The sequence below is a fragment of the Canis aureus genome, chromosome 24 (assembly GCF_053574225.1).
Source record: "Canis aureus isolate CA01 chromosome 24, VMU_Caureus_v.1.0, whole genome shotgun sequence".
NCBI lineage: Eukaryota > Metazoa > Chordata > Mammalia > Carnivora > Canidae > Canis > Canis aureus.
In genome coordinates this window covers 36,289,678-36,312,187 of record NC_135634.1, presented here as the reverse complement: position 1 = coordinate 36,312,187, position 22,510 = coordinate 36,289,678, and the positions used below count along the sequence as shown (strand labels likewise).

Below are 22,510 nucleotides of genomic sequence, written 5' to 3'. Positions count from 1 at the left end.
TGAGAGACAGAAAGAGAGAGGCAGAGACACAGGCAGAGGGAGAAGCAGGCTCCATGCAGGGAGCCTGAGGTGGGACTGGATTCCGCGTCTCCAGGATCACACCCAGAGCTGCAGGCGGCGCTAAACCGCTGCGCCACCAGGCTGCCCTCCCCCACTATTTTTAAGCCAGTTATTAGTTCTGCCTCAGTCTACAGTCTCCGTGAACTGGAACTTTTAAACATCCAACCAGTCATTCATATTCATTCTTCAGCTGTGGTTCCTATGGGTCAGAAGTGGAGAGTTTTGGTCTCTCAGCAGAGCATAGAGCCTGCAGAGAATGCCCTTTAGATAGAATGGGTAAGGAGAGGAGACACATAGGACTACTTGAGGGTAGGTCAGATCTTCTAGAGTGACCAGGATATCCTGCTGTTGAGAGAATCATTGCTCTTCTTCCTCTAGGGTGCTCCAGCTGATGAACCTAACAGATTCTCGCTTGGCTCAAGCGGGTAATGAGAAGCTAGAATTGGCCATGCTGAGCTTTTTTGAACAGTTTCGTAAGATCTACATTGGGGACCAGGTGCAAAAATCCTCTAAGGTAACAGACTCTCATTTGGCTCCACTTGGTTCTCACTTATGCTTGTGGAATTGCTGACTGAGAAACATCTGATAATAGTTCAGACACAGATTTTAGTATCAGGAGTCCAAATGTCTCTTCTTCATCTGTAGAATTTTGAGAGATTGATTGGGACCCAGAGAATTGGGTCCATTTCTCTAGTGTTCCACGTGCTTACCAGATGGCCAGTCAAAACATCTGTTGATCTCAACATTGGCAGTTCTTGGTCTCTGTACGTGAATTGATGTCCAAAACAGCAGAAGGTTTTGACAGTTTGTAATGTAAGGGTTGAAGGGGACTGGTAAGATAGCTCAGCATCTCTCCAGTATCAAGTAATACTTAGTAACTAGCTTATCCCTTCAACAGAGACTTCTTCTACACTTTTGTCCATTTTCTTCCCACATCTAACCCCTGAATAAGAATCAAAACAATGTTGGGATGTGATTTTTTTCTAATCCATATTTTCTGATTACTTTCTCTTCCCTTAATAACACAACACCAGCTGTACCGCCGACTTTCAGAAGTTCTGGGCTTGAATGATGAAACTATGGTCCTAAGCGTCTTCATAGGAAAAATGTAAGTGTTTGGCTTGCCATCAGCAAGAGTCCCTTGCAATCCTGTTGCAACTGTAAAATGTGATATTGGCATTATGCTGCCAGTGCCTTGGTATTCCAGCATTGATCGTTTGCGTCAGAAAATTGTGCATTTGAGTGTGTGACAAGCTGTGCTTAGAGATATGGCCCGGCCCCAGAGCATTCCAGGCTTGTACAGGCAAGGATTTAATTTTGTTCATGTGGAATCTCATCTCTAGCTTCTGGAATCACCGGTGAAACCCTGTCATGGCATTAGCAAAATGGACCTCCCTCCCCAGTGATTGGTGCTCAGCCTCTCACCCAATCACCCTGCTGCCAGGGATGCCCAGAGGGGGCATTCATTTTCTGGTGCTGATTTCCACTAGGTTTGCCCCCCGCCCCTGCCCAAGGAGGAGAGCCCCACTTTAAAACAGGCTTTTCCTCTCAAGAAGCATCACACCCTTTGAGAGCCTTAAATCTGCAAAATACAGTACTATTTGAACTGTCTTCAAAGTTAGAGCTCCTAATTGGCCCTTTTTCGTTTGTTTTGTTTTTGTTTGTTGGTTGGTTTTTTAAGTTATACCCCTTTGTTCACATTTTTCCCCTTTCTGGAGCTCACTATCTCAAAGCACACGCTAGGAGCCAAATATTCTACCCAGGGCTGTGTGCAAAGTGACATTTTGCCCCCTTCCAGCCATCCCAATCCTAAACACTCATATCCATGAGCTGGTTAATAATTTAAGATGCAAAAAACAAAGGGGGTCTAAAGGACTCTGCCAGCCAAGAACCCGGAAGCAAGGGCTACTAGAATTCTGCAGCTGACAGTGGATGGTGCAGGTGCAGAATTGCATACGTCTGCATGTTATCACTGCCGCAGAAATCTCTTACCCTTGCTGCAGAAATCAGCCCTGGAGTGCCCCAGAATTCCAAGGGCCTGGGTATGGGCCAGTGTAGCTTTGGAACCAAGTAGTGAAGATTATCTGAAGGATAATTTTTCTAGTCAACCAAATGTAAGTACGGAGATTTTATACCCATTTTTTGTGGTTGTGATGTCTGTGAATTGGTGATGCAGATGTGTGGTGACTCTTGATGGATGATATTCTTCTTCTCCCAACCCTGAAGGAAACCAGGCATATCAAAAGTGTCTCCTGCTTTTTTTCTTCTTTTTGTCCTCCAGCATCACCAACCTGAAGTACTGGGGCCGCTGTGAACCAATCACCTCCAAGACACTACAGCTTCTCAATGACCTCTCCATTGGATATCCTTTTCTAAGCCAGCTTCTGTGCACAGCAGGAACTGTGGCTTGCCACCATCTTACAAATCATGGCCTCCTGCTGTTTCCACTTTAATTTAGTTTTATGTGTACTCAGGTATCCTCCATTCTCCTAGGAGCCAGAGGCAATACCCACACAGAATCCAGGGATAATTCCAGACTCCAGATATGAGCCACCCCACAGTTTCTACAGATTTATCCCTCGTTATTTCTAAGATCCAGAAATACCCAACAGATCTGTCCGATCAGTATACACTCTGTAGCCAAGATTTTTGGCTACAAAAATCTTGTACTCTGCATACAAGTGATGCAGAGTCCATCTTGATTTTGATGGTCTGTCAGCCTTTTGGTAAGAGGAGCCTGATTATAGGCTCTGCAATAAAAGCAGTGGTTATACTCCCTCTTGACTTGGACCAACTCTGCTGTAAAGTTTGAATTGCTCGGAGACAGCCTTCTACAACCAGGGGTCTGCCAGAGACTAAACCCTGTAAAAATGAGTGACTTTTTCCTCAATCATCCCAAAGTTTGTACATAGCTAGTACCATTCTAAATGCATAGGAAAGAACTTGATTCACCACACACAATGCATGCCTTAGGCTGGGATTTAGGGCTTAATTCACTTAGAAGCAAGAAAAGCTACCCTAGGATATTCTTGGGGGAAACTGCTGGGTTTTATCTCTTTTCTTACAGATAGGAGTTTGTTATGTCAATTTTGTCATTGGTTGGTTAAATAATGCTTAGAAGAGAACACATCTTTTTTTTTCATTTGGCAGGTATTATATTCAAGTGTTTAAGGAAAATAAGATCATTTGGGTATAGAACTCATTAGAAAGAAACTACTTTATCCTAGAAAGTTGCATTCTACATTAAAGATTCTTCATTTGTACACACTTTCCTTGACCTTCTTTCTTTGTCTTCACATACAGTAGTGTAAGGAAACTAGTGAAGCTTAGTGCGGTACAGTTCATGCTGAACAATCACACGGTGAGTGATTTAGCACCTCTTCCTGGTTCTCCTTTAGCCAGCCACACACGCTTCCTCAGCCATATGAAGGAGATGTTTTCAGCTGAGGTTCATAATGCTCTTCCTCCTCCCCTTCTCAGCCAGAGACCCCTCCCTGGCTCCCTTCACCCTGCCAGAATGTACTTAACTGGCATCTGAGCTGCTCTTCAGGAGCCAGATAATCTGAGTTTTGATGATGCTGCTTACTTCTACTCATACAAAGATAAATTAGTTGGAGATAACAACAATAATCAAAAAAAAATTTTAATCCCCCTCATAATCAAGAATGACGATACAGCCATTAGCTTGAAAAGGCTCAGTAATTCTGAAGTTCCTGGCTTGCCTTCTGCCTGTGACCCATGTCTTTATCTTTTTAACTTGTCTTCTTTTTTTCAATAGAGCGAGCACTTTTCATTTCTGGGTATTAACAATCAGTCCAATCTGACAGACATGCGGTGTCGGACTACTTTCTACACAGCACTTGGGCGTCTCCTCATGGTGGATCTAGGTACTGCAATAAATCCTAGAGGCTTGTGCTGTAGTCTGGCACTGTCCTAAATTCTTACTTGAGCATAGGAGACTAGAGTGGGGGAGGTCTTCCCTGTTGTTTCAACAGTAACAGAACTATCTGAAATAACAGACTGATTTCACCAAGAACACATCATGCCCTCATGGTCCCTGTAACTGGAAGAGAAAAACAGTATGTGTCAGTTTTCATCTGATGTGCAGTGGTTTTATTTTTCTATTTTTTTATGTGCAGTGGTTTTAAAACCTCTTCATATTTCTCCTCTGAAAGTTCAGAGCATCAAGAATGGAGAGTCCTAAATGCATCTCCTTGGCCAGATAACCCCTCCACCCCAAATGAAGGCCACCTAAGACAGTCAACAGAACTTTCCATGCCCCAGTTCACTAGTACATGTGAACTCAACAGGGCTAAAGAACCTGTCGAGCTCTGTTGTGGTATTAGCAATTTGGATCCAACTAATGACTGAAACTCAATGCTCTCATCCTCATTTTGAGCTATTTAAGTTTAATCCTACTCTACAATATTACAAAACCTTCTAGGTTTATGGAAGATCAGTGAAAAGAGAAATATGAAGAGAGCCTCCACAAGCACCTGATTCAAGTATGAGTCTCGTCAGGTTTCATACACTAGACTCAGTCCTTTCTCAGCTGAGTGTTAGCTCTCACTTAAGGAGAAGTAAATAAAAATACACTATCTTGTACGCATAGGAACCTATGATTTTGTGGTTCAGTGTCTGAAAAAAATATGGACATCCCTGGACTGAAGATTTCTGCCCTTTTTTAGTTTAAAAATTATCTTTGTATATACATTTCACTCTTGAAATTACTACTATTACCTGTGGAGATGATAAAGGGGCCCCCTTGAATTGTCCTTGGGTCTGCTCACCTTTCATACCATCTTACTTCCCTTGCATATGCAGCTTTGACTTTGTTATATTGGAGTTTATAAGGGTTGTTTTCCTTACAGGAGAGGATGAAGATCAGTATGAGCAGTTCATGCTGCCACTCACAGCAGCGTTTGAGGCTGTGGCCCAGATGTTTAGCACTAATAGTTTCAACGAGCAAGAGGCAAAGGTGAGTCTTTCACCCACTGATAGACCAGCTTCTGCTTTTAGGCAGCCCCTGACAGAGACTAGATTAGCTAGCACTGCAGAAAATAGTGCTCATCCATACATTTTCCACTGATTTTGCTTTTTATTCAATCTCTTTGGACTCCTGGGATTTTGAAATAGAAGAACCAGTAGAGATTATTTATAAAGTCTTTTATTTTTATATTAAAGTGTGTTCTTCAGCACTTAGGATGTTTTGTCTAAATTTTCAAATGTAGTAGCATAAAGTTATTTTATATGTTTTCCTATTGCCTTTTTAATTTCTGTTATATCTTTAGTTATGTTCCCTTTTCATTTTTAATACTGCTTATTAGTGCTTTCTCTGTTTTTCTATTTCAGTTCTGCTAGAGATGTGCTAATCTTATTAGTCTTCACAAAAATAATAATTTTTGTTTTGCTTTGTTTGAATTTTCTGTAACTGCATTTTCTATTTCATTTATTTCTACTCCTTATGTTTATTTTCATGTATTTTCCTTGGGGTTTTTCCTTTATCCTAACTTCTTCTCAGCCCTCCTTCTTTCCTAATATAATCATTTAAAACTACAACTGTTCCTGTTAGGTATATTATTCCACAGGTCAGTTTTGGTTTTGTTTGGTTTTGTTTGGTTTTTTATTTTAATTAAAAAACACGTAACATAAAATTTACCAGCTTAACCATTTTTAGGCATATAGTTGAATAACATTAAGTATATTAACATTTTTGTAATCTAAGCCTCCAGAGTCTATACTTTTTATATGTAATGTTTTCATTATCATTCAGTTCTTAATAGATAATCTAATAGATTATCTAATTAGATAATTAGTATTATCTAATTTCCATTAAGGTTTCTTCTTTGACAGGAGTCATTTAAAAGGGTTTGTGAATTTCCATATATATATGGAATTTTAAAGTTGCCTTTCGTTATTGATTTCTGGCTCTCAGAATTATCATTTCTTAATTTCTGCTCTCCTCATCTTCACACACATCTGCTCTCCTTATCTGTAGGTCTCTGTACAAAAACCAGAAGCACCAGACCATTAATATTTGTAGGACATTTTTGCAGTGTTCATAATGACACTGAAGCTGAATTACAGTCACCAGATAGCCAGAAGTACTGCCCCCAAAATGCTAGGCTTTACCTAATATTCTAAAATTCTGTTTTCATCTTTAGAAAGCCCCTTCGTTTTCTGTCTCCAAATCACAAGAGAAGTTAGAGAGCAACACCACTTTATCCAGCTCTCTCTCCTCTTGAGATAGGTACTATTCAAAGCTGAGGTTAGTGTGGAGCATATCAGTTACTTGAGCTAGAGTACCAACCAATACCAAGGATAATTGAGGGGCATTAGTGAGTAGTAACCCTTTTCCTCATCACTTTAGTTTAGCAGCACTTTTCCCCCTTGCTTTAGTACAAAGCAAGTAAAATTAATGAAAAGAACCATTTGGGCCATGAACTACAAACATTATCCATGTCTTTGTTACATCATGTAATAAGTCTTTTAAGTGACTGTGTCTTAGGCTTGAAAACAACTTATTTATCAGTTTAGGAACAGAACTTTGCCTAAAGTGGGCTGTTATGTTAGCAGAAGTGCAATAATTTTTGACAAATGAGTCAGGACACTGAAACATGCCTTGAGCCTATTGATGATTATTAGCCTTTCAAAATAGTCTTACTGCCGTTCAGGGCCCATAGGATAAGTAAAAGTTCTGTTGAGAAAGAGCATTCATTGGATTTGGAGTCTTTTTTTTTTTTTTTTTTTTAAGATTTTATTTATTTATTCATGAGAGAGAGAGAGAAAGAGGCAGACAGAGAAGTAGGCTCCATGCAGGGAGCCCGATGTGGGACTCAATCCTGGGTCTCCAGGATCAAGCCCTGGGCTGAAGGCGGCGCTAAACTGCTGAGCCACCCAGGCTGCCCTGGATTTGGAGTCTTGATGGTACCAATCTTTACCGTGGCCCTCTTGGCCACCTAGCAGTGTAACTATAGCCATAGTATCTGACCTCTTAGGGTATGGTCTCTTCTATAAAAGTGTACTTTACAGCTCCAGGAATTGACACAGTCTTCTTTCCAGACACCCCAGACAAAGGGGGAAGTAACATGTAGGCTTCTATGTCTTCCAGCAGGGTCTGCATTTGAGTTCCTATGATATTAATGCCTTTGTAATAAGGTGTGGTACCAGACCTTTAGGATATATATAGTCCTTCTGCCTCTTGTGTGAACTTTTTGGCCATTTTTTCTTTTTTTTCTAACTCTTCGTAAGTCAAGCTTTTTTACTTTTCTACTTTCTACATATGAGTTATCACATTTTAAAACATTAGCCTCTGTTTTTGCTGTGATGGAGCAGGAACCATTGCTTTTTTTTTTTTTTAGTATATAGCAAGTTTTCAAAACTGATTTTCCAAGTGAAAAGATTCTATCCTAGTATGGAAGAGATCAGTTCAGAATATCTGGGAAGGAGTATTTGTTGAGTGATGGAAGAATTTGGTTACACATTTGTGAAATCCCCATCAAATGGTTATAGATTTGGTTTTTCTTCTATTGTAATATATTTTTGCCTTCTACTACAGCGAACTCTGGTTGGCCTTGTAAGAGACCTGAGAGGGATAGCTTTCGCCTTCAATGCCAAGACCAGCTTCATGATGCTGTTTGAGTGGATGTATCCTAATACAGACCAGGAGCTTGTCACTGCAAGTGGTGGAGTCATCAGGGAAGGGAGCGCGGGAGGATTAGTGAGGCAGCAACGAAGGCAAAGAGTTGCCACCAAAGGCCTGCCCTGTGTCGTGTGAGGTGCCATTCCACAGTGGTGTGATGGCATAACGCTGCCTGCTTGGGTCAGAGGGATGGGGCAATGAATGAGGTCATTTCCCACTTTCTCTTCTGGGTCCCAGATACAGATGCCTGCAGAACTGCTGCACGTGAAGTTTGCTACAGTCAGAAAAGAAAAAAGAGACCTCTCAATATAGTAAAAAAAAAAGCTTTCCTAGGAATGAGAAAGTCTAACCTTGTTGAATTCATAACCTTAAACAAATCCTTTCAAAGCTGAGTGCCTTTGTTTCTCCAATAGTTATATAACAGAAATAGCTGATTCCCTTTCATGTCACAAAAGGGAAAAGAGAATAAATAACAATACGAGATACATGATGCTCTTCAGATGAAAGTCATTATGTAAATGACAGTGCATTTTTAGATGCCTATTACAATTTCAGGAGCACACAGTCACCTTAGCACCTTATAGTTAGAAAGACTGCAAGATTAGCAAGCAAGAGACAGGCAGTTGGAGAACTTCCATTTGACAGTTTGTGCTTGCCCAGCGCAGAAAAATATTTTCAATTCTGTACCTTTCTGGATTTAGAATGCTTCCTTAGCTTTTCACTTACAGATATCCATCCTACATGCCAATTCTTCAACGGGCAATTGAGCTATGGTACCATGATCCAGCCTGCACTACACCTGTGCTCAAGCTGATGGCTGAATTAGTTCATAACAGGTAAGCAGGAAGAAGATTTTCAAAGGACACAACTGCCCTTTTATCAGAGAATTCTGGGAGAATAGATTTTATCTCATGTTTGGGCAGATTGTAGAAGATAATAAGACTCACTGCTATCAGAAATTGAAAAACATCTCTAAAAGTTAATGTGTATATATTTTTGTTTGTTTGAGAGAAGGGTGTCCCAGCCATACAAAGCCATAGCTGCTCGTAGGAAATAAGTGACTCTGGAAAGTCACAAGATAACTCATCCTTACAAGAGGTGAATCTGGCAACCAATATTCTGATTTCCGCACCCATATATAAAAGTTAACATTTAGTACTGGTGTCATATACACTACATTTCAAAGTTCACATTTCAGAGAGACAAGAGTGATGCCAGATTCATTAGAATACCCCATTTTAAGAAAGGTGTCTATTTGGCAAATTGCAGCTGGATGGGTAAAGATTTACTTAGAAAGTAAGACAGGCTTCCCAAAATACTGAATTTTAAATTTGCCCAAGAATTTAGGGATGGAGGAAAAGAAAAATCCATTACCTTGACTTCACTAGAATTTTAGGTGCTTGACATGGCACTCCCTTTAAGACTACCTTACTGAGGAGGTAGGTAATATTCATAGACCCTGTAGTCTCTCTCCTAGGAGGCTCATAGTCAAGAGTTATTTATTTACAAAATAGATATTTGAGAGCATCTACTCTGCCAGCCACTTATCTAGCTGTTGTGCCAGACAAAACCTCTCCCCTCTTAGATGTTACATTTTGGAAAGACAAACAGTAAAACGAGTATGGAAAAATCATTTCAGATAGTGGTAAGTGCTATGCAAAAGTTAATAACAGGAATTGAAGGAGGGTCAGAGAACTGACCTCTCAGAAAAGGTGATGTTTAAGCCAGGATCTGAATGACAAGAAAGATTCTAGTAGCCCTACAAAAATAAGGTGAAAGAGCATCCTAAACAGTGAAAACAACTGCAAAAGTCCTAAGATGGGATGAGCTCACTGGGACTTGAGACAGAAAAATGGCACTTGTTGGAGCATGGTGAATGAGGGAGGCCAGAGTAGGAGGAGTCAAACAGGTGGGCAGAGGCCCAGCCCTGGAGACACTTAGTACAGCAGTAACGAGGAAAGTGCGTGCATTCTCATTATAGCGGGAAGCTGCTGAAGTATTTTAAGCACAGGATTAAAATGACCTCGTTTACATTACTTAAAGGTATACCCGTACTATCTAAAGAATGAGACCATAGAGGGGCAAGAGTGGATGCAGAAGAACCATATAGGAAGTGGATAGATTCGGGGCATGTTGTAGAGCTAGACCTTGATGGATCCAGGATGGGGAGGAAAGGAAAGAAGAATCAAGAAAGACTCCTGGGTTTGAGGCTTTAACCACTAGAGTCCTTCAGAAGACTATCTAGAAAATCATTAAAAGGTGGTGAAAACCAAAGAGGTTCTCTGGTCAAAGGAACAATCAGGAACTCAAAACTCAAATTGTTTAAAATGCTTGCCTTATGTACTCTCTTTTGTAGCATTCTCAGTCCCTTCTCCTGGTACCCTCAGGTGCCACTGAACCTGTGAAGGTAAATGTAGGCTGATATCTGAGGGGCCGTGATTTACTACTACCAAGAAATGACTGTCATACAAGCCATAACTTAATCAAATGGAGAATTTTAAGAGAGTAATTTTGTCTACTACCTCACTTTTGTTTCTTTTAAATATTTTTAATTTGAGGAGCAGAACCTGAGTCTGGCATGTCAGTCTTCAAGACAGAAATTTTGTCACTGGTTAAGTATCTTTAACTTCGTTAATCTACATTAGGAATTATGTACATCTTAGTGCAAAAAGAATCACCCAGAGTACTCAGATGAGAGCCTGAAGTACCCTGGTCTTCCAGCAGCATACCTCTGACTTCCTCTGCTTCTGTGTTCTCTGTTCAGGTCTCAGCGACTCCAATTTGATGTCTCTTCCCCCAATGGCATCTTACTCTTCAGAGAAACCAGCAAGATGATAACAATGTATGGTAAGTGCCTTAGAGGAGCATAACCTTGGGAGTGAATTTCAGTGCAGTCACCACACTGTGTGCAGTGTAGGCAAGCTCTGGCAACAGCCAGGATAGGCAGCTGGCACTGAGTGCCTTTGAATAAGAGGGTTGAGTTGGTGACATAAACTATCAGTTACAATGTGGTTGAATAAATGTATATATCACATATCTGTCTACTCAGGCAATCGCATCCTGACACTAGGAGAGGTCCCAAAGGATCAGGTCTATGCACTGAAGCTCAAGGGCATCTCCATCTGCTTCTCCATGCTGAAGGCTGCCCTCAGTGGGAGTTACGTCAATTTTGGAGTCTTCCGTCTCTATGGAGATGATGCGCTGGACAATGCTCTACAGACCTTCATCAAGCTGCTCCTCTCTATTCCCCACAGTGACCTCCTGGTAAGTCTTTAGCTTCATCAACAGGATCCGAGCCCCTCATCACAATCAGATGTTTTTGTTTTGGGGTTTTGTTTTTTTGTTATTTTGCCTGACGCTATGATTGAATGTTTCTCTGGGAAACTATAAGCTAGCTCCAGCTAGTTCTTTTGTCTTCCCATCTGAAAGGCACTCAGCTATTTTATTTAGGATCTTGCTCTCCGTGTTGGAGCACCTGGGTGGCATAATCACTTGAGCATCTGACTCTTGGTTTTGGCTTGGACCCTGATCTCAGGGTCGTGAGTCAAGCCACATCGGGTTTTATGCTTAGTGGAGAGTCTGCTTGAGATTCTCTCTCCTTTCCCTCTGCCCCTCCAGTTCATGCTCACTTGCTCTCTCTCTAAAATCATCAATCCTAAAAAAAAAAAAAAAAAAAAAAAAAAGATCTTGCTCTCTGAATATTTAGGTGAACAGTGCCTCAGCTTTTATCCTCCTCTTCTCCCACAGGACTACCCCAAGCTCAGCCAGTCTTACTATTCACTACTGGAAGTCCTGACCCAGGACCACATGAACTTTATTGCAAGTCTGGAACCTCATGTCATCATGTATATTCTCTCTTCCATTTCTGAAGGACTTACTGCACTTGGTGAGCACCTAGATTGGTTGCTTTTTACCACTTCACAGAAAGGGAGAATTTTGCCCCCATGTCCAAAAGGGTTACCGCTTTGGGGTATATGTATGACCCATGGATACATTCTCATCCATAAAAATTTAGCCACCCTATCCTAAGGACCAAGCACTCTGCTAGGCACTAAGGATATAGTAATTAATAACCACCCTATCCTTTCAGAGCTTTTTATCTGCTAGATGAAACAGACATGTAGATAAGTGCCTATTTACTGCACTTACCTACTTATGCACTACAGTAGGGATGCAGAGGGTGTCCTGTGAGAGCTGTTGGGAAGAATACCTAAACTCCTGGTTTTGAGGAGGTGGGGTCAAACAAGGCTGGCCAAAGGCATTGATATCAAAGTATAGGCCAAAAAGCTGAACGGGTTAGCAGGTTAGTGAAGAGGCTTCCTAGCAGCAGAGCAGCAAGTACTAGCACCTGCGGGCAGGAGTCGGGAAATCCAGGTGGCTGGCACACTGGTGCGGAGGAGCAGGGGAGAGAGGTGGATGGGGCAAATCTGGAGATCACACAGGGGCCCTCAAGCCCTATTAGAATATTGGATTCTTACCTGAGGATAGTGGAAGGAGGCTATGGAATGTGCTCACACAGCTCCACAAGTTTTCATCCTCCTCCATGTGGTTCCTGTCAACTCCTTTGTTTCTGGGCTGCCTTCAAGGAGTCTTAGTAGGTATGCATGTGTTCAGAGAATAAAAACCATTTTTTTATGTTAGGCTAAACCAAACCTAAATAGGAAGATTAAGTCAACTGTAAAATAATCACAATGTATTGCAAGTGCACATAGAACGACTTTGGATTGCCTGCTGTGGTGGGTTACACCTCCACGCCCCTCCTTTGACAGGCATTTACTTCCAGCAGGGTGCAGAGCCATTCCTAGGACAGTCCAGCCAAGGTATCCGACATTGCTTTGGAAAGCTGTTTGATAGCTTCTTGAAAATGGAGGGACATCTGCACAAACAGAAACGGAATGGTTGACTCTTTAATGGTTTATCCCTTAGTCCTCTGGCCTGTGCCTTACCTTGTCAGAGTTCTGTCCACAAGTCAGGCTGCAGTGTCCCCTTCGGTAAAATGCAGAGAGGAGTCTGCAGCTCCCTGTGTGCCCTCCACGCTCCCCGCAAAGTGCTTCGATGATAAGGAATACGGTATCTCTAACAAATTGCAAATGTTGTTAGGCAGTAGGAAGCTAGGTTTAATGACCTTCCTCCAGTAACTCAGACTTCTTGGATTCCCATCACAGCTTGTCCAGTTATTAGCAGTGTGATCTGGAGGCAAATCACATAACCTCTCCAAACTTTGGTTTATTCATTTGTAAAATGGAACACCTACCTCCTGGAGTTCTCAGGAGGATAAATTGGAGATAATACCTGAAAAATCCTTAACACAATATTTGGCACAGTAGAAATACTTGCTGGTTGTAAATTATTTGTCATTTTTTATGAAGCAGAAGACCTGTATCCATATCACATTGAGTCAGTAATGTCGATACTACTAATTTATATTGTCTATTACCACATGGTCACTTTCAAGCTTAGAATTGGACCTTGCTATATGATGGTGAGAGGTCAACAGGAAGCACCCAAGCACAGGGTGACTGAACTGGGACAGTCCCCAGGCTGCTGGGGTACCTCTTCCTCTAAAGGATCTCAGCTGAGGGCAGTCCCTTAGTTGCCCAGTCGCCATCAGCCATTCCATCCCTGCTCTAATCCACCCCTGCCCCTCATTCTTTTAGACACCATGGTATGCACAGGCTGCTGCTCCTGCCTGGACCACATCGTGACATACCTCTTTAAGCAACTGTCACGGAGCACCAAGAAGAGGACGACACCCCTAAACCAGGAGAGTGACCGTTTTCTGCATATCATGCAGCAGCATCCAGAGATGATCCAGCAGGTAAGGAACATGAGCATTGGGAGGTGATGTAGGGTGTCTTGCATTGAAGAACCTCTCAGAGAGGAGAAGCCAAGCAAAATGAGGAGTCTAACATCTCACCAGCCCAATGCTGCTGAAGTGAAATTTATGCCTTAAAATTGCCATGGATTTTGAGTTTGGTGAGTAATTATCAGATATTTAAAACCTGAAGAAGGATGGACAGCCCAGGTGGCTCAGTGGTTTAGCACCGCATTCAGCCCAGGGCGTGATCCTGGAGTTCCAGGATCAAGTCCCACGTTGGGCTCCCTGCATGGAGCCTGCTTCTCCCTCTGCCTGTGTCTCTCTCTGTCTCTGTGTTTCTCATGAATAAATAAATATTTTTTAAAAATGAAAAAAGAAAAAAAACCTGAAGAAGGAAAAAAAAGTTCTTAATTGTTTTTCCAAGTATCATACGAGCCTCTACGCCTTGGACCCATCCTCCTACAACGACTGTGTTCACCCATTGCTGTAAAGTTTGTACTCCCATTTACAAAATGGGAACAAGAATGCAGGATAAGGGGCACCTGGGTGGCTCAGTGGTTGAGCATCTGCCTTTGGGCTCAGAGTGTGATCGCGGGTCCTGGGATCAAGTCTTACATTGGGCTCCCCACGGGGAGCCTGCTTCTCCCTCTGCCTATGTCTCTGCCTCACTGTGTATGTCCCATAAATAAGTAAATAAGTATTTTTTAAAATGGGGGTGGGGAACGCCTGGGTAGCTCAGCGGCTAAGATCTGCCTTTGGCTCAGGGCATGATCCTGGAGTCCCAGGATCGAGTCCCACATAGGGCTCCCTGCCCGATGGAGCTTGGTTCTCCCTCTGCCTGTGTCTCTGCCTCTTTCTCTGTCTCTCATGAATAAATAAATAATTTTTTTAGAATAAAAAAGAATAAATAATTCATTTTTTTAAAAGAATGCAGGATAAAAGGAAATAACTGACCACACAGAGATCAAACCATATGTTTGCCATTTGTATGAAGCATCTTTCCAGAAGTAAGATTTGCAAAAATATACTAGATAAAAATCAATAAGGAAATGGGATCAATGGAATTATTTAGCTTTTAGCTATTAATTTTAACCAATCTCATCTTTGTCTGTTTTGTTCTCTAAAGAAACCGTGAAATAATTCATATTTGCATCATATCCTCAGAATGTTATAAAACTGTCTCCTCAAACAAGTACCTGGGAGCTGTAGTGTAAATTGATTTTGCCTACTGTAATCATTGTTTGACCCATCCCATTCCCCACAAAAATCAGGGTGAACTTGGAAGGTCCATTTTTAAAGGAATTATCAAACCAGTTTAAAGAATAGGACAGGAAATATGGTAGAAAATTTACCTTGTAATAGAGGATTAAAATAAAGCTTCATAAACTATTTGCCTGGCTTATCCTAGACAGAAGAGGCCTTCAACCCAACAGACTCTTCATTTAGAATCTATAATTCTGTCTTGGGTAGCTACACACTAGATCACTGCCTCAGATTCTCCATTTCCAGATGCTGTCAACGGTGCTGAACATCATCATCTTTGAAGACTGTAGGAACCAGTGGTCTATGTCTCGGCCCCTACTTGGCTTGATACTACTTAATGAAAAGGTAAGAGAGCTAGCCCCTGGTGCCCAGAGCCAGAAGCATGGATAGACACGCGTTTGGCTGTCATTTTCCAAGGCACTGTAAGAAACATTATAGGAACACCCCACAATGGTGAAGCAGAGAGAAAACAGCCCACTTTCTGAGCATGCACTGTTCATTTTTCAACAGCACATAATCAGTGAACTGTTAGAAGTCAGCATGTGTGGCAATTCAGACAAAGGATGAGGAAGTGTTATTAGGAGAGAATATACAGGGGCAGCCCGGGTGGCTCAGCGGTTTAGCACCGCCTTTAGCCCAGGGTGTGATCTTGGAGACCCAGGATCGAGTCCCACATCAGGCTCCCTCCATGGAGCCTGCTTCTCCCTCTCCCTGTGTCTGTCTGTCTCTCTCTCTTTTCTGTGTCTCTCATGAATAAATAAATAAAATCTTTAAAAAAAAAATATATATATATATATATATACACCTAGAGGGCAGACCACCTATGACCTAAATTCTAGTTCCAGCTCTACCACAAACAAACATAAGGAAGTCTAGAGGTTTCTATAAAAAGAACCTGGATCAGGGCACCTAGCAGGCTTGGCTGGTAGAGCATGTGACTTTTGATCTCACAGTCAGTTGTAGGTTCAAGCCCCACTTAGGGTGTAGAAATTACTTGAAAAATAAAATCCTAAAAAAGAAAAAAAAAGAAGAACCTAGATCAGATGACCCTTAGAGTATTTACACTTAAAACTCTTGATTTTCAAGTAAGATAAGGTACATTATCTTGCACATCCTTACCTGATTCAAAAAAGGTACCCCATTTGGTAGATAATTCTGTGTCTTAGAGAAGAACATCCTTTCAGCCCTGCAGATGAGGGAGAGCTAATCCCCATCTCCTCTCCTTACCATGTCTCACTCTGCCCTGCAGTATTTTTCTGACCTAAGGAACAGTATCGTGAACAGCCAGCCACCAGAGAAGCAGCAGGCTATGCATCTGTGTTTCGAAAACCTGATGGAAGGCATCGAGCGAAATCTTCTTACGAAAAACAGAGACAGGTGAGTGTAGAGGGCCCTACCGAGAAATCCTAGGCCATTTCTCAAGTCATCGAAACAGGAGATTCCTTAAGAGTCTTTTAGAGGCCATCTTAGAGCAGTGCTGTCCAGTAGAACAGGCCACATAAGTAACTTTAAATGTTTTAGTAGCCACATTTTAAAAAAGGTAAAAAGAAACAGACAAAATTCATTTTAATACATTGCATTTAATATATGCAGATTATCATGTCAATGTGTGATCCATATTTAAAAATTGAGAATTTTAACATTTCTTTTTTATTGTACTAAGTCTTCAAGATCCTGTGTATTGTACACTTAACAGGGCATCTCAGCTAGGATGCTAAATATTCATTTGAAATACTAAGACTTCATAAAATATACAGTTGACAAAATAGATTCCTATATACACTTAGAAGTTGGCTGTCAACTGAATTGGGTATCAGGCTTTTGTGAATTAATATTTAAATTGTATTTAATTAATTTGAAATTTGGCACTTTAATTTAAAATTAAGGTACAATTGGGGAACTGAATTTTAACCTCATTTTATTTGGCTGAGTTCTTCAACTGCACCGAGCACATTTCTAGTGTTCAGTAGCCATGCGCAGCTACCGCACATCCTGGCACTAAGCCCTGAGACCACTTCCTTCTCTTCATGTCCTCACTTTGGGAGGATTACTTCCCACCTCTGTGAGATGCTTTTTGTGTTGTCCTGAGCCGGAGATGGCCCTCAAAGCCCAGATTTGACCAGATCTCTGGGTCTGCCACAAGGTTGTCAGGTAGAAAGGTGTGCACAACTAGCCCAGCTTTCCACTAGGGTCTGAAGACTAAGGTTAACTGACCTTAGAAGCAAATTCATATATTCTGCCTCTCAGTAGCCACTTCTCTGCCAGAAATATTTTAGGCCGAGACCTCTCCCTCCCACCCTCCTCCCCCAACCTACATGCATCCCCTCTGCAGGTTCACCCAGAACCTGTCGGCATTCCGTCGAGAAGTCAACGACTCGATGAAGAATTCCACTTACGGCGTGAATAGCAATGACATGATGAGCTGACACCTCCTTGGACTCTACCTGTACAGAGCAGCGTCCCTTTGGTCTGGCCCAGAGGGGCAAACAATTACAAGGGAGAGGGCCTGGCTGACCCTGGCTCCCTCCTCCAGGGGTGTGGGGAAACTGGCAAAGTCAACTGGCTACTTCCCCAAGGAATAGGGGTGTGAGTGCACTCACTAGGGGGCAGGGCGCTGCTGGTTCCTGGGGGGTTGGGTGGGAAGGGTGGTGGGAGGAGATAGAGACACAAATGTGTGAGACTCCAGCCCCTCCTCCTGGGGCCACCCCAGGGGGCGGGGGGGGGCGGGGAACCCCCGGTGTCCTGCCACAACCTGCCTTGTATAAACATGTACATTTTTTCATAACATTTTGAACAAGGTTTATATTGACTCAAGTTTAAAAACAAAAAGTGTGACTGAAAAATTTTTACAGAGTCTAGTGCACCAATGCTGATGTGAGGGGTTATGTATGCGAGTGAGGAAAAAATGTGTATTCTGGTGGCCTGAAGCTTTACTGGACGAGGATGTGTGAACGTGCAGAGATATATTTAGTGACACAGTGTAGAGAGGCAAAAAAAAAAAAAAAAAAAAAAGGTAAAAATTCCAAATGTATATTTTTTCTTATTGCCCTTCCCTTGCCCCCCAAATTATCACTTCCTGTTACTGTATTACCCTTGTTATTAGGAACTCTAAGCCATGCGGAGCACCATCCTTCCCCTTCAACCATAGATGCTGCCCTAGGTCCCTTGACCTCTTGCAGTGACAGACAACTCCAGCTAAAAGTGTTTGGTGTTCTTAGCTTCATCCTTTTTCCCACTTTGCTTATCCTCATCCTCAGACAGATGCCTCTTGCTTTTATAAGTCGGATGTAACTCTATGACTTCGGGTTCTCGGTCTCTGTTAAAGGGAGAGACCGGAGAGAAGGAATTGAGCCAGTTGCTCTCCTGGTGAGCCATTTGGATGAGTCCACCAGAGGCCCAGTTGTGTGGCCAATAACTTTGAGTCTTCCCCAGCCCTTGAGGCAGTGTGTGTGGATGTGTGCGCGTGGATATTTATATATGTACCCTGCACTTGTGAATGTATGAACTGGAGGAAGTTACTACAGTGGAGGGGTTCTTAATAACAAGGTCTGCCTAGCATGAAGTATTTAACAATCTCCCAACCCTTTAAAAATATACATTTTTATAAAATGAAAACCATAATAAATGTTTTGAATATTAAAAAAAATTAACCTACAGAAGAAAATTAATGGAGAAAGCTATTTGCCTTGTACTTTTTCCACAATTGCTGCTGCTAGTTGTACGCATCTCTAGTTCAGCTCTTGCCCATGGGACACTCATCAATTAGGTTTTATCTTTATTTCTCTCCTTTACCCCCCAAAACAAGCCTGTTAATTTTTTTTTTTTCCTTCTCCTCTGGCGACTGTGTGGTGAATCCTTTCTTGCGTGATCAGGTTGCGGATAGACTTGTAAGGGTGTTTGCTGCATACAGTGTAAGCATTGTGACCGCCAATAAACTTCAATGGTTTCTACTGACCCGGCTTCAGCGATCAAGTCTAGTGTGTCTATAGGGCCATGTCTCACTCTAAACACACAAAAAATGTCTGAAACATGCATTCTTAAAAAAGCCAGTGGATGACCATTGCCTCTCACCCTTGTAAAATTAGCTTCTCATTCAATTAAATTTGACTCAATTTCTTTTAAAAATATGACTGTTTTATTTGAGGCAGATCTATAGATAGATATGCTCCTCTCCACAGCTATAGTGAAGCCACTCTACCTCTACTAGCTAATAACATGGCAACCAACAGAGAAGTAATAATCATAGAAAGCCCAGTTTTGTTAATGTTCTTTTAAAAAAAAAAATTTATTTTTTTTTTTAATTTAAGAGAGAGCGTTGTACAGGGGAGCAGGGGGAAAGGCAGAGGGAGAGGGAGACAAGGAGACTCCCCACTGAGCTCGGAGTGCAGCTCAGGGCTCAATCCTGGGACCCTGAGATCATAACCTGAAGCTGACTGAGTCACCCAGGTGCCCCTTTGTTAATGTTCTGACCTCTGCTCCTCTTATGTGGGCTGGGCTTCATTCCTGAAACCCTGACAAGTTCAAGGATCCGTTTTTTTTTTCCCTGCAGAGGAGTCATTAACACCATAGTTAATGACTATTTCTCGTCCCCATACTTTGTAGTTCCTAGGTATGAGAACTTCATTACCAGGAACATTATATCTGTATCTGTCCCTTAATGTAGATTTATAGCCAATGAATCCCAGGCTCTAGAGCGGTACTTAAAAAAAAAGATTTTCTTATTCACTTTATAGAGTGTAAGTGCGGGGAGAGGCAGAGGACAAGAACCACCCTCCTGTAGACTCCCTGCTGAGCACAGCCCCACACAGGGCTCAGCTAGATCCCGAGACCCACGAGATCATGACCCCAGCTCCACCGATGCTCCACTGACAGACCAGGTGCCACTCTTGTCCACCTTAGCTAGATGTCCTGCTACTTTTGTTTGCTGTTTCAGTGTTTTCTCAGGACTGTCTTGGTCCTAAGTTATTTTGAAGGCAAAAATTTCTATTCTCATAGCTAGAAGGCAAATAGAATTGACTCATCTTAGTCTATCTCTAAGCCTAAGAGAAATATAAAATGGTCAGGCTTCATTAATATGCAAAGCATTCCAGTCACATGCCCCAGTGACCTGGCATTCTAATTCTGTGGTGAATAAGATAAAAAAAAAAAAACAGCTTTCCAGGGGATCCCTGGGGCTCAGCGGTTTGGCGTCTGCCTTTGGCCCAGGGCAGGATCCTGGAGTCCCGGGATAGAGTCCCACATCGGGCTCCCAGCATGGAGCCTGCTTCTCCCTCTGCCTGTGTCTCTGCCTCTCTCTTTCTCTGTCTCTATGAATAAATACATAAAATCTTAAAAAAAAAAAAAAAAAAAAAAACTTTCCCACGGGTACTTGAAGAAGAACCTCCTCTCCCTCAACTATCCCGAGATGCTGCTTGATCAGCAAAGCCCCAGACCCCTCTTTTCCCTTCCACGAAAAGAGCTTGAGGTGAGAAACCCACCATATGTGGTGGCCTCCAAAGTGCAGTCTGGTCATGACAAACTGCCGTGGTAAAGTCTTCCACAGCCACAGCAAACTTTTTAAACAGTGAAGCTGTGCCTTTCTTGACAGTGAAAAGAGGGGGCACCCAAAAAATAGCCAAATAGGAAAATTTTTTTCTGGTCAAATTCTCAGCAATTTAACATGATCCATCCTTTAGAAAGCCAGTTATCTTTAAACCTTGGTTTTCCCCCAAGAAGTCATGTGGGGGTTTTATTCAGTTAAAATAGATTAGTTTCTGGGCTGTCCTGGGCAGTACGGTCAAGTGTCTTTAGACTTTTCTGACACAAACTGTACCTTCTGTTGACAACACACCTAAAGTGTTTATATACATAAATTGTATTATGTATGTGGTTTTTTTGTTGGCTCTGCCCAAATAAGGGTTATTTATTCTCACTAAAGTATAAATCAGATAGGAAGAATTCGGCCTAGGGTCAAACCTTTACAGTTAGATTTTAAGAAGTAATGACTTTCACCCAACTGTTTATTTTCTAGTAAGAGTGACAGCCTACTAAGAAATAAAGAGTTTTATATTCTGCAAACATGAACTTACTCTTTTAAGAACTTGTGGGGGTTTTCTTCTCCCAAGTGGAAAAATATTTTAACACTTTGTGAAATTTCAACCAGGTGCAGACACACCTTCCAAAATGTTCGTGGTCATGAGGTAACAGGAATTGAGTGTAGAGGGGACCCCTGGCTGGCTCAGCGGTTTAGCGCCTGCCTTTGGCCCAGGTGTGATCCTGGAGACCCGGGATAGAGTCCTGCGCTGGGCTCCCTGCATGGAGCCTGCTTCTCCCTCTGCCTGTGCCTCTGCCTCTCTCTCTCTCTGTGTCTCTCATGAGTAAATAAAATCTTTTTTAAAAATAAAAATAAAAAAGGAATTGGGTGTAGAGAGCCAAAGCACCTCTCGGGATCCTGTTTGCCAGCCCTTGCCCACCCGGGATGTTTGGCTACATCTACAAACACACCTCCGTTGTCTTCTAATGCCGCCACAGTGCCAAATGCCAAAGCAAAACAGGAAAGCAAAGATAATTACAGGGAACTGCAAAAGCCGTAAATCTGATAATAAGGCCTTGAAAAGTGTAAATGGCTATAACTCTCAAAGTCCTACTTCAGATATTTCAAAAAATAAAACTGAAAGGATAAAAGTGAACACACCAACCATAATTAATACATCTGCTAATTAAGTGCCAGGTAATGTCCTAGAACTCTTGCCTCTGTGGCTTGTCTCCTGGGCCCATCACATGCACCTTGTGTTTCTTAGATGCCCTGGAATTCCCTGGTCAGCCGCGTTGGTGTATTTCAGGAGCCGTGGGTCAACTCAACAAACCGGTGCTAGACAGTGGGACATCCGTCACATGAGCAGACTGGATGGGACCAAGCTTAGGACAGTATCCGCCTTCCCCAGAAAACCCTTCTGGGTTTCAGGGCAGCCTGATGCTGCTGCTCTGTTCACTCACCCAACACTTAGCATCCACTTCAGGACAAATACCTTTTGGATGGTCAGAAACAAAAGGAAACCCAAAAGCAAAAAACCACTGGCAAGGCTAATTCGTTCCCAGTGTTCGGCACAAGATCCTTCGACGGTACGGACCACTCGCACCTACACGGGCGCCACGCGCTGGTGCCGGCAGCCTCCCGGCGGGCACCCTCCCGGCGGGCAGCACGCCCGGACCGCAGGCCCGAGGACCACGCGCCGGGCCCCTGCAGAGGCCGAGGGGCCGCTGTGCCGCCGGCTGCGGAAGGGGGGCGGCCTCGGCGGTATTCTCGGGGCCCGAGGACCCGCGCTCCGCTCCCGCGAAGGGAAGGCCACCTCTGGAGGCGGAGGCGGAGGCGGAGGCGGGTCGAGTCGAAGGGCAATGAGCGCGCAGACACGCCTCAGGGGCCGCGGGCCAGCACCGCTGCGGCGCCCCGCCCGCCCGCCCGCCCGCCCCTCGGGCCCCGCTCCAAGCCCTCTGCCCGCCTCCCCCCGCGGCCTCCTCGCCCTCGCGTCCCCGCAACCGAAACGTGCCCCTTGCGGGCCGGGACCTCGTGGAAGGACTGCGGCGAAGGCCCAACACAGCCCGCCCGCCCCGCCCCGCCCCGGTGCCTGCTGTGGGGGAGCGGACGCAGTCGTCGCCATAAGCCTCTACTGAAAGGAAACGAGCAGAAGCCGCGAACTCCAGCCCGTTGGCCTCGCAAGGGAAAAGGTTAAGAGTTCACCCCCGCCCCG

General features: G+C 43.1%; 1 protein-coding gene and 1 long non-coding RNA gene across 2 annotated transcripts in view; one reads left to right on the top strand and one right to left on the bottom strand.

Moving 5' to 3' along the window:
* XPO7 (exportin 7) overlaps window positions 1-18,737 on the top strand; it is a 46,262-nt gene extending 27,525 nt beyond the window's left edge. The window contains exons 14-28 of the mRNA XM_077868933.1: window positions 439-574; window positions 1,095-1,168; window positions 2,342-2,425; window positions 3,361-3,421; window positions 3,839-3,947; window positions 4,932-5,038; window positions 7,619-7,707; window positions 8,431-8,538; window positions 10,467-10,549; window positions 10,752-10,966; window positions 11,450-11,588; window positions 13,360-13,520; window positions 15,030-15,128; window positions 16,033-16,160; window positions 17,116-18,737. Coding sequence (XP_077725059.1) covers window positions 439-574; window positions 1,095-1,168; window positions 2,342-2,425; window positions 3,361-3,421; window positions 3,839-3,947; window positions 4,932-5,038; window positions 7,619-7,707; window positions 8,431-8,538; window positions 10,467-10,549; window positions 10,752-10,966; window positions 11,450-11,588; window positions 13,360-13,520; window positions 15,030-15,128; window positions 16,033-16,160; window positions 17,116-17,209 — 1,687 coding nt within the window. The 3' untranslated portion in view covers window positions 17,210-18,737. The remainder of the gene's footprint in view (window positions 1-438; window positions 575-1,094; window positions 1,169-2,341; window positions 2,426-3,360; window positions 3,422-3,838; window positions 3,948-4,931; window positions 5,039-7,618; window positions 7,708-8,430; window positions 8,539-10,466; window positions 10,550-10,751; window positions 10,967-11,449; window positions 11,589-13,359; window positions 13,521-15,029; window positions 15,129-16,032; window positions 16,161-17,115) is intronic.
* On the bottom strand, window positions 5,212-22,189 carry LOC144296078 (uncharacterized). Its single transcript, XR_013363199.1, has 3 exons — window positions 12,181-22,189; window positions 10,432-11,357; window positions 5,212-7,976 (listed from the first exon to the last, which is right to left on the bottom strand). It is a non-coding gene; the product is annotated as an uncharacterized LOC144296078 (long non-coding RNA).
* Window positions 22,190-22,510: the final 321 nt, after the last annotated feature.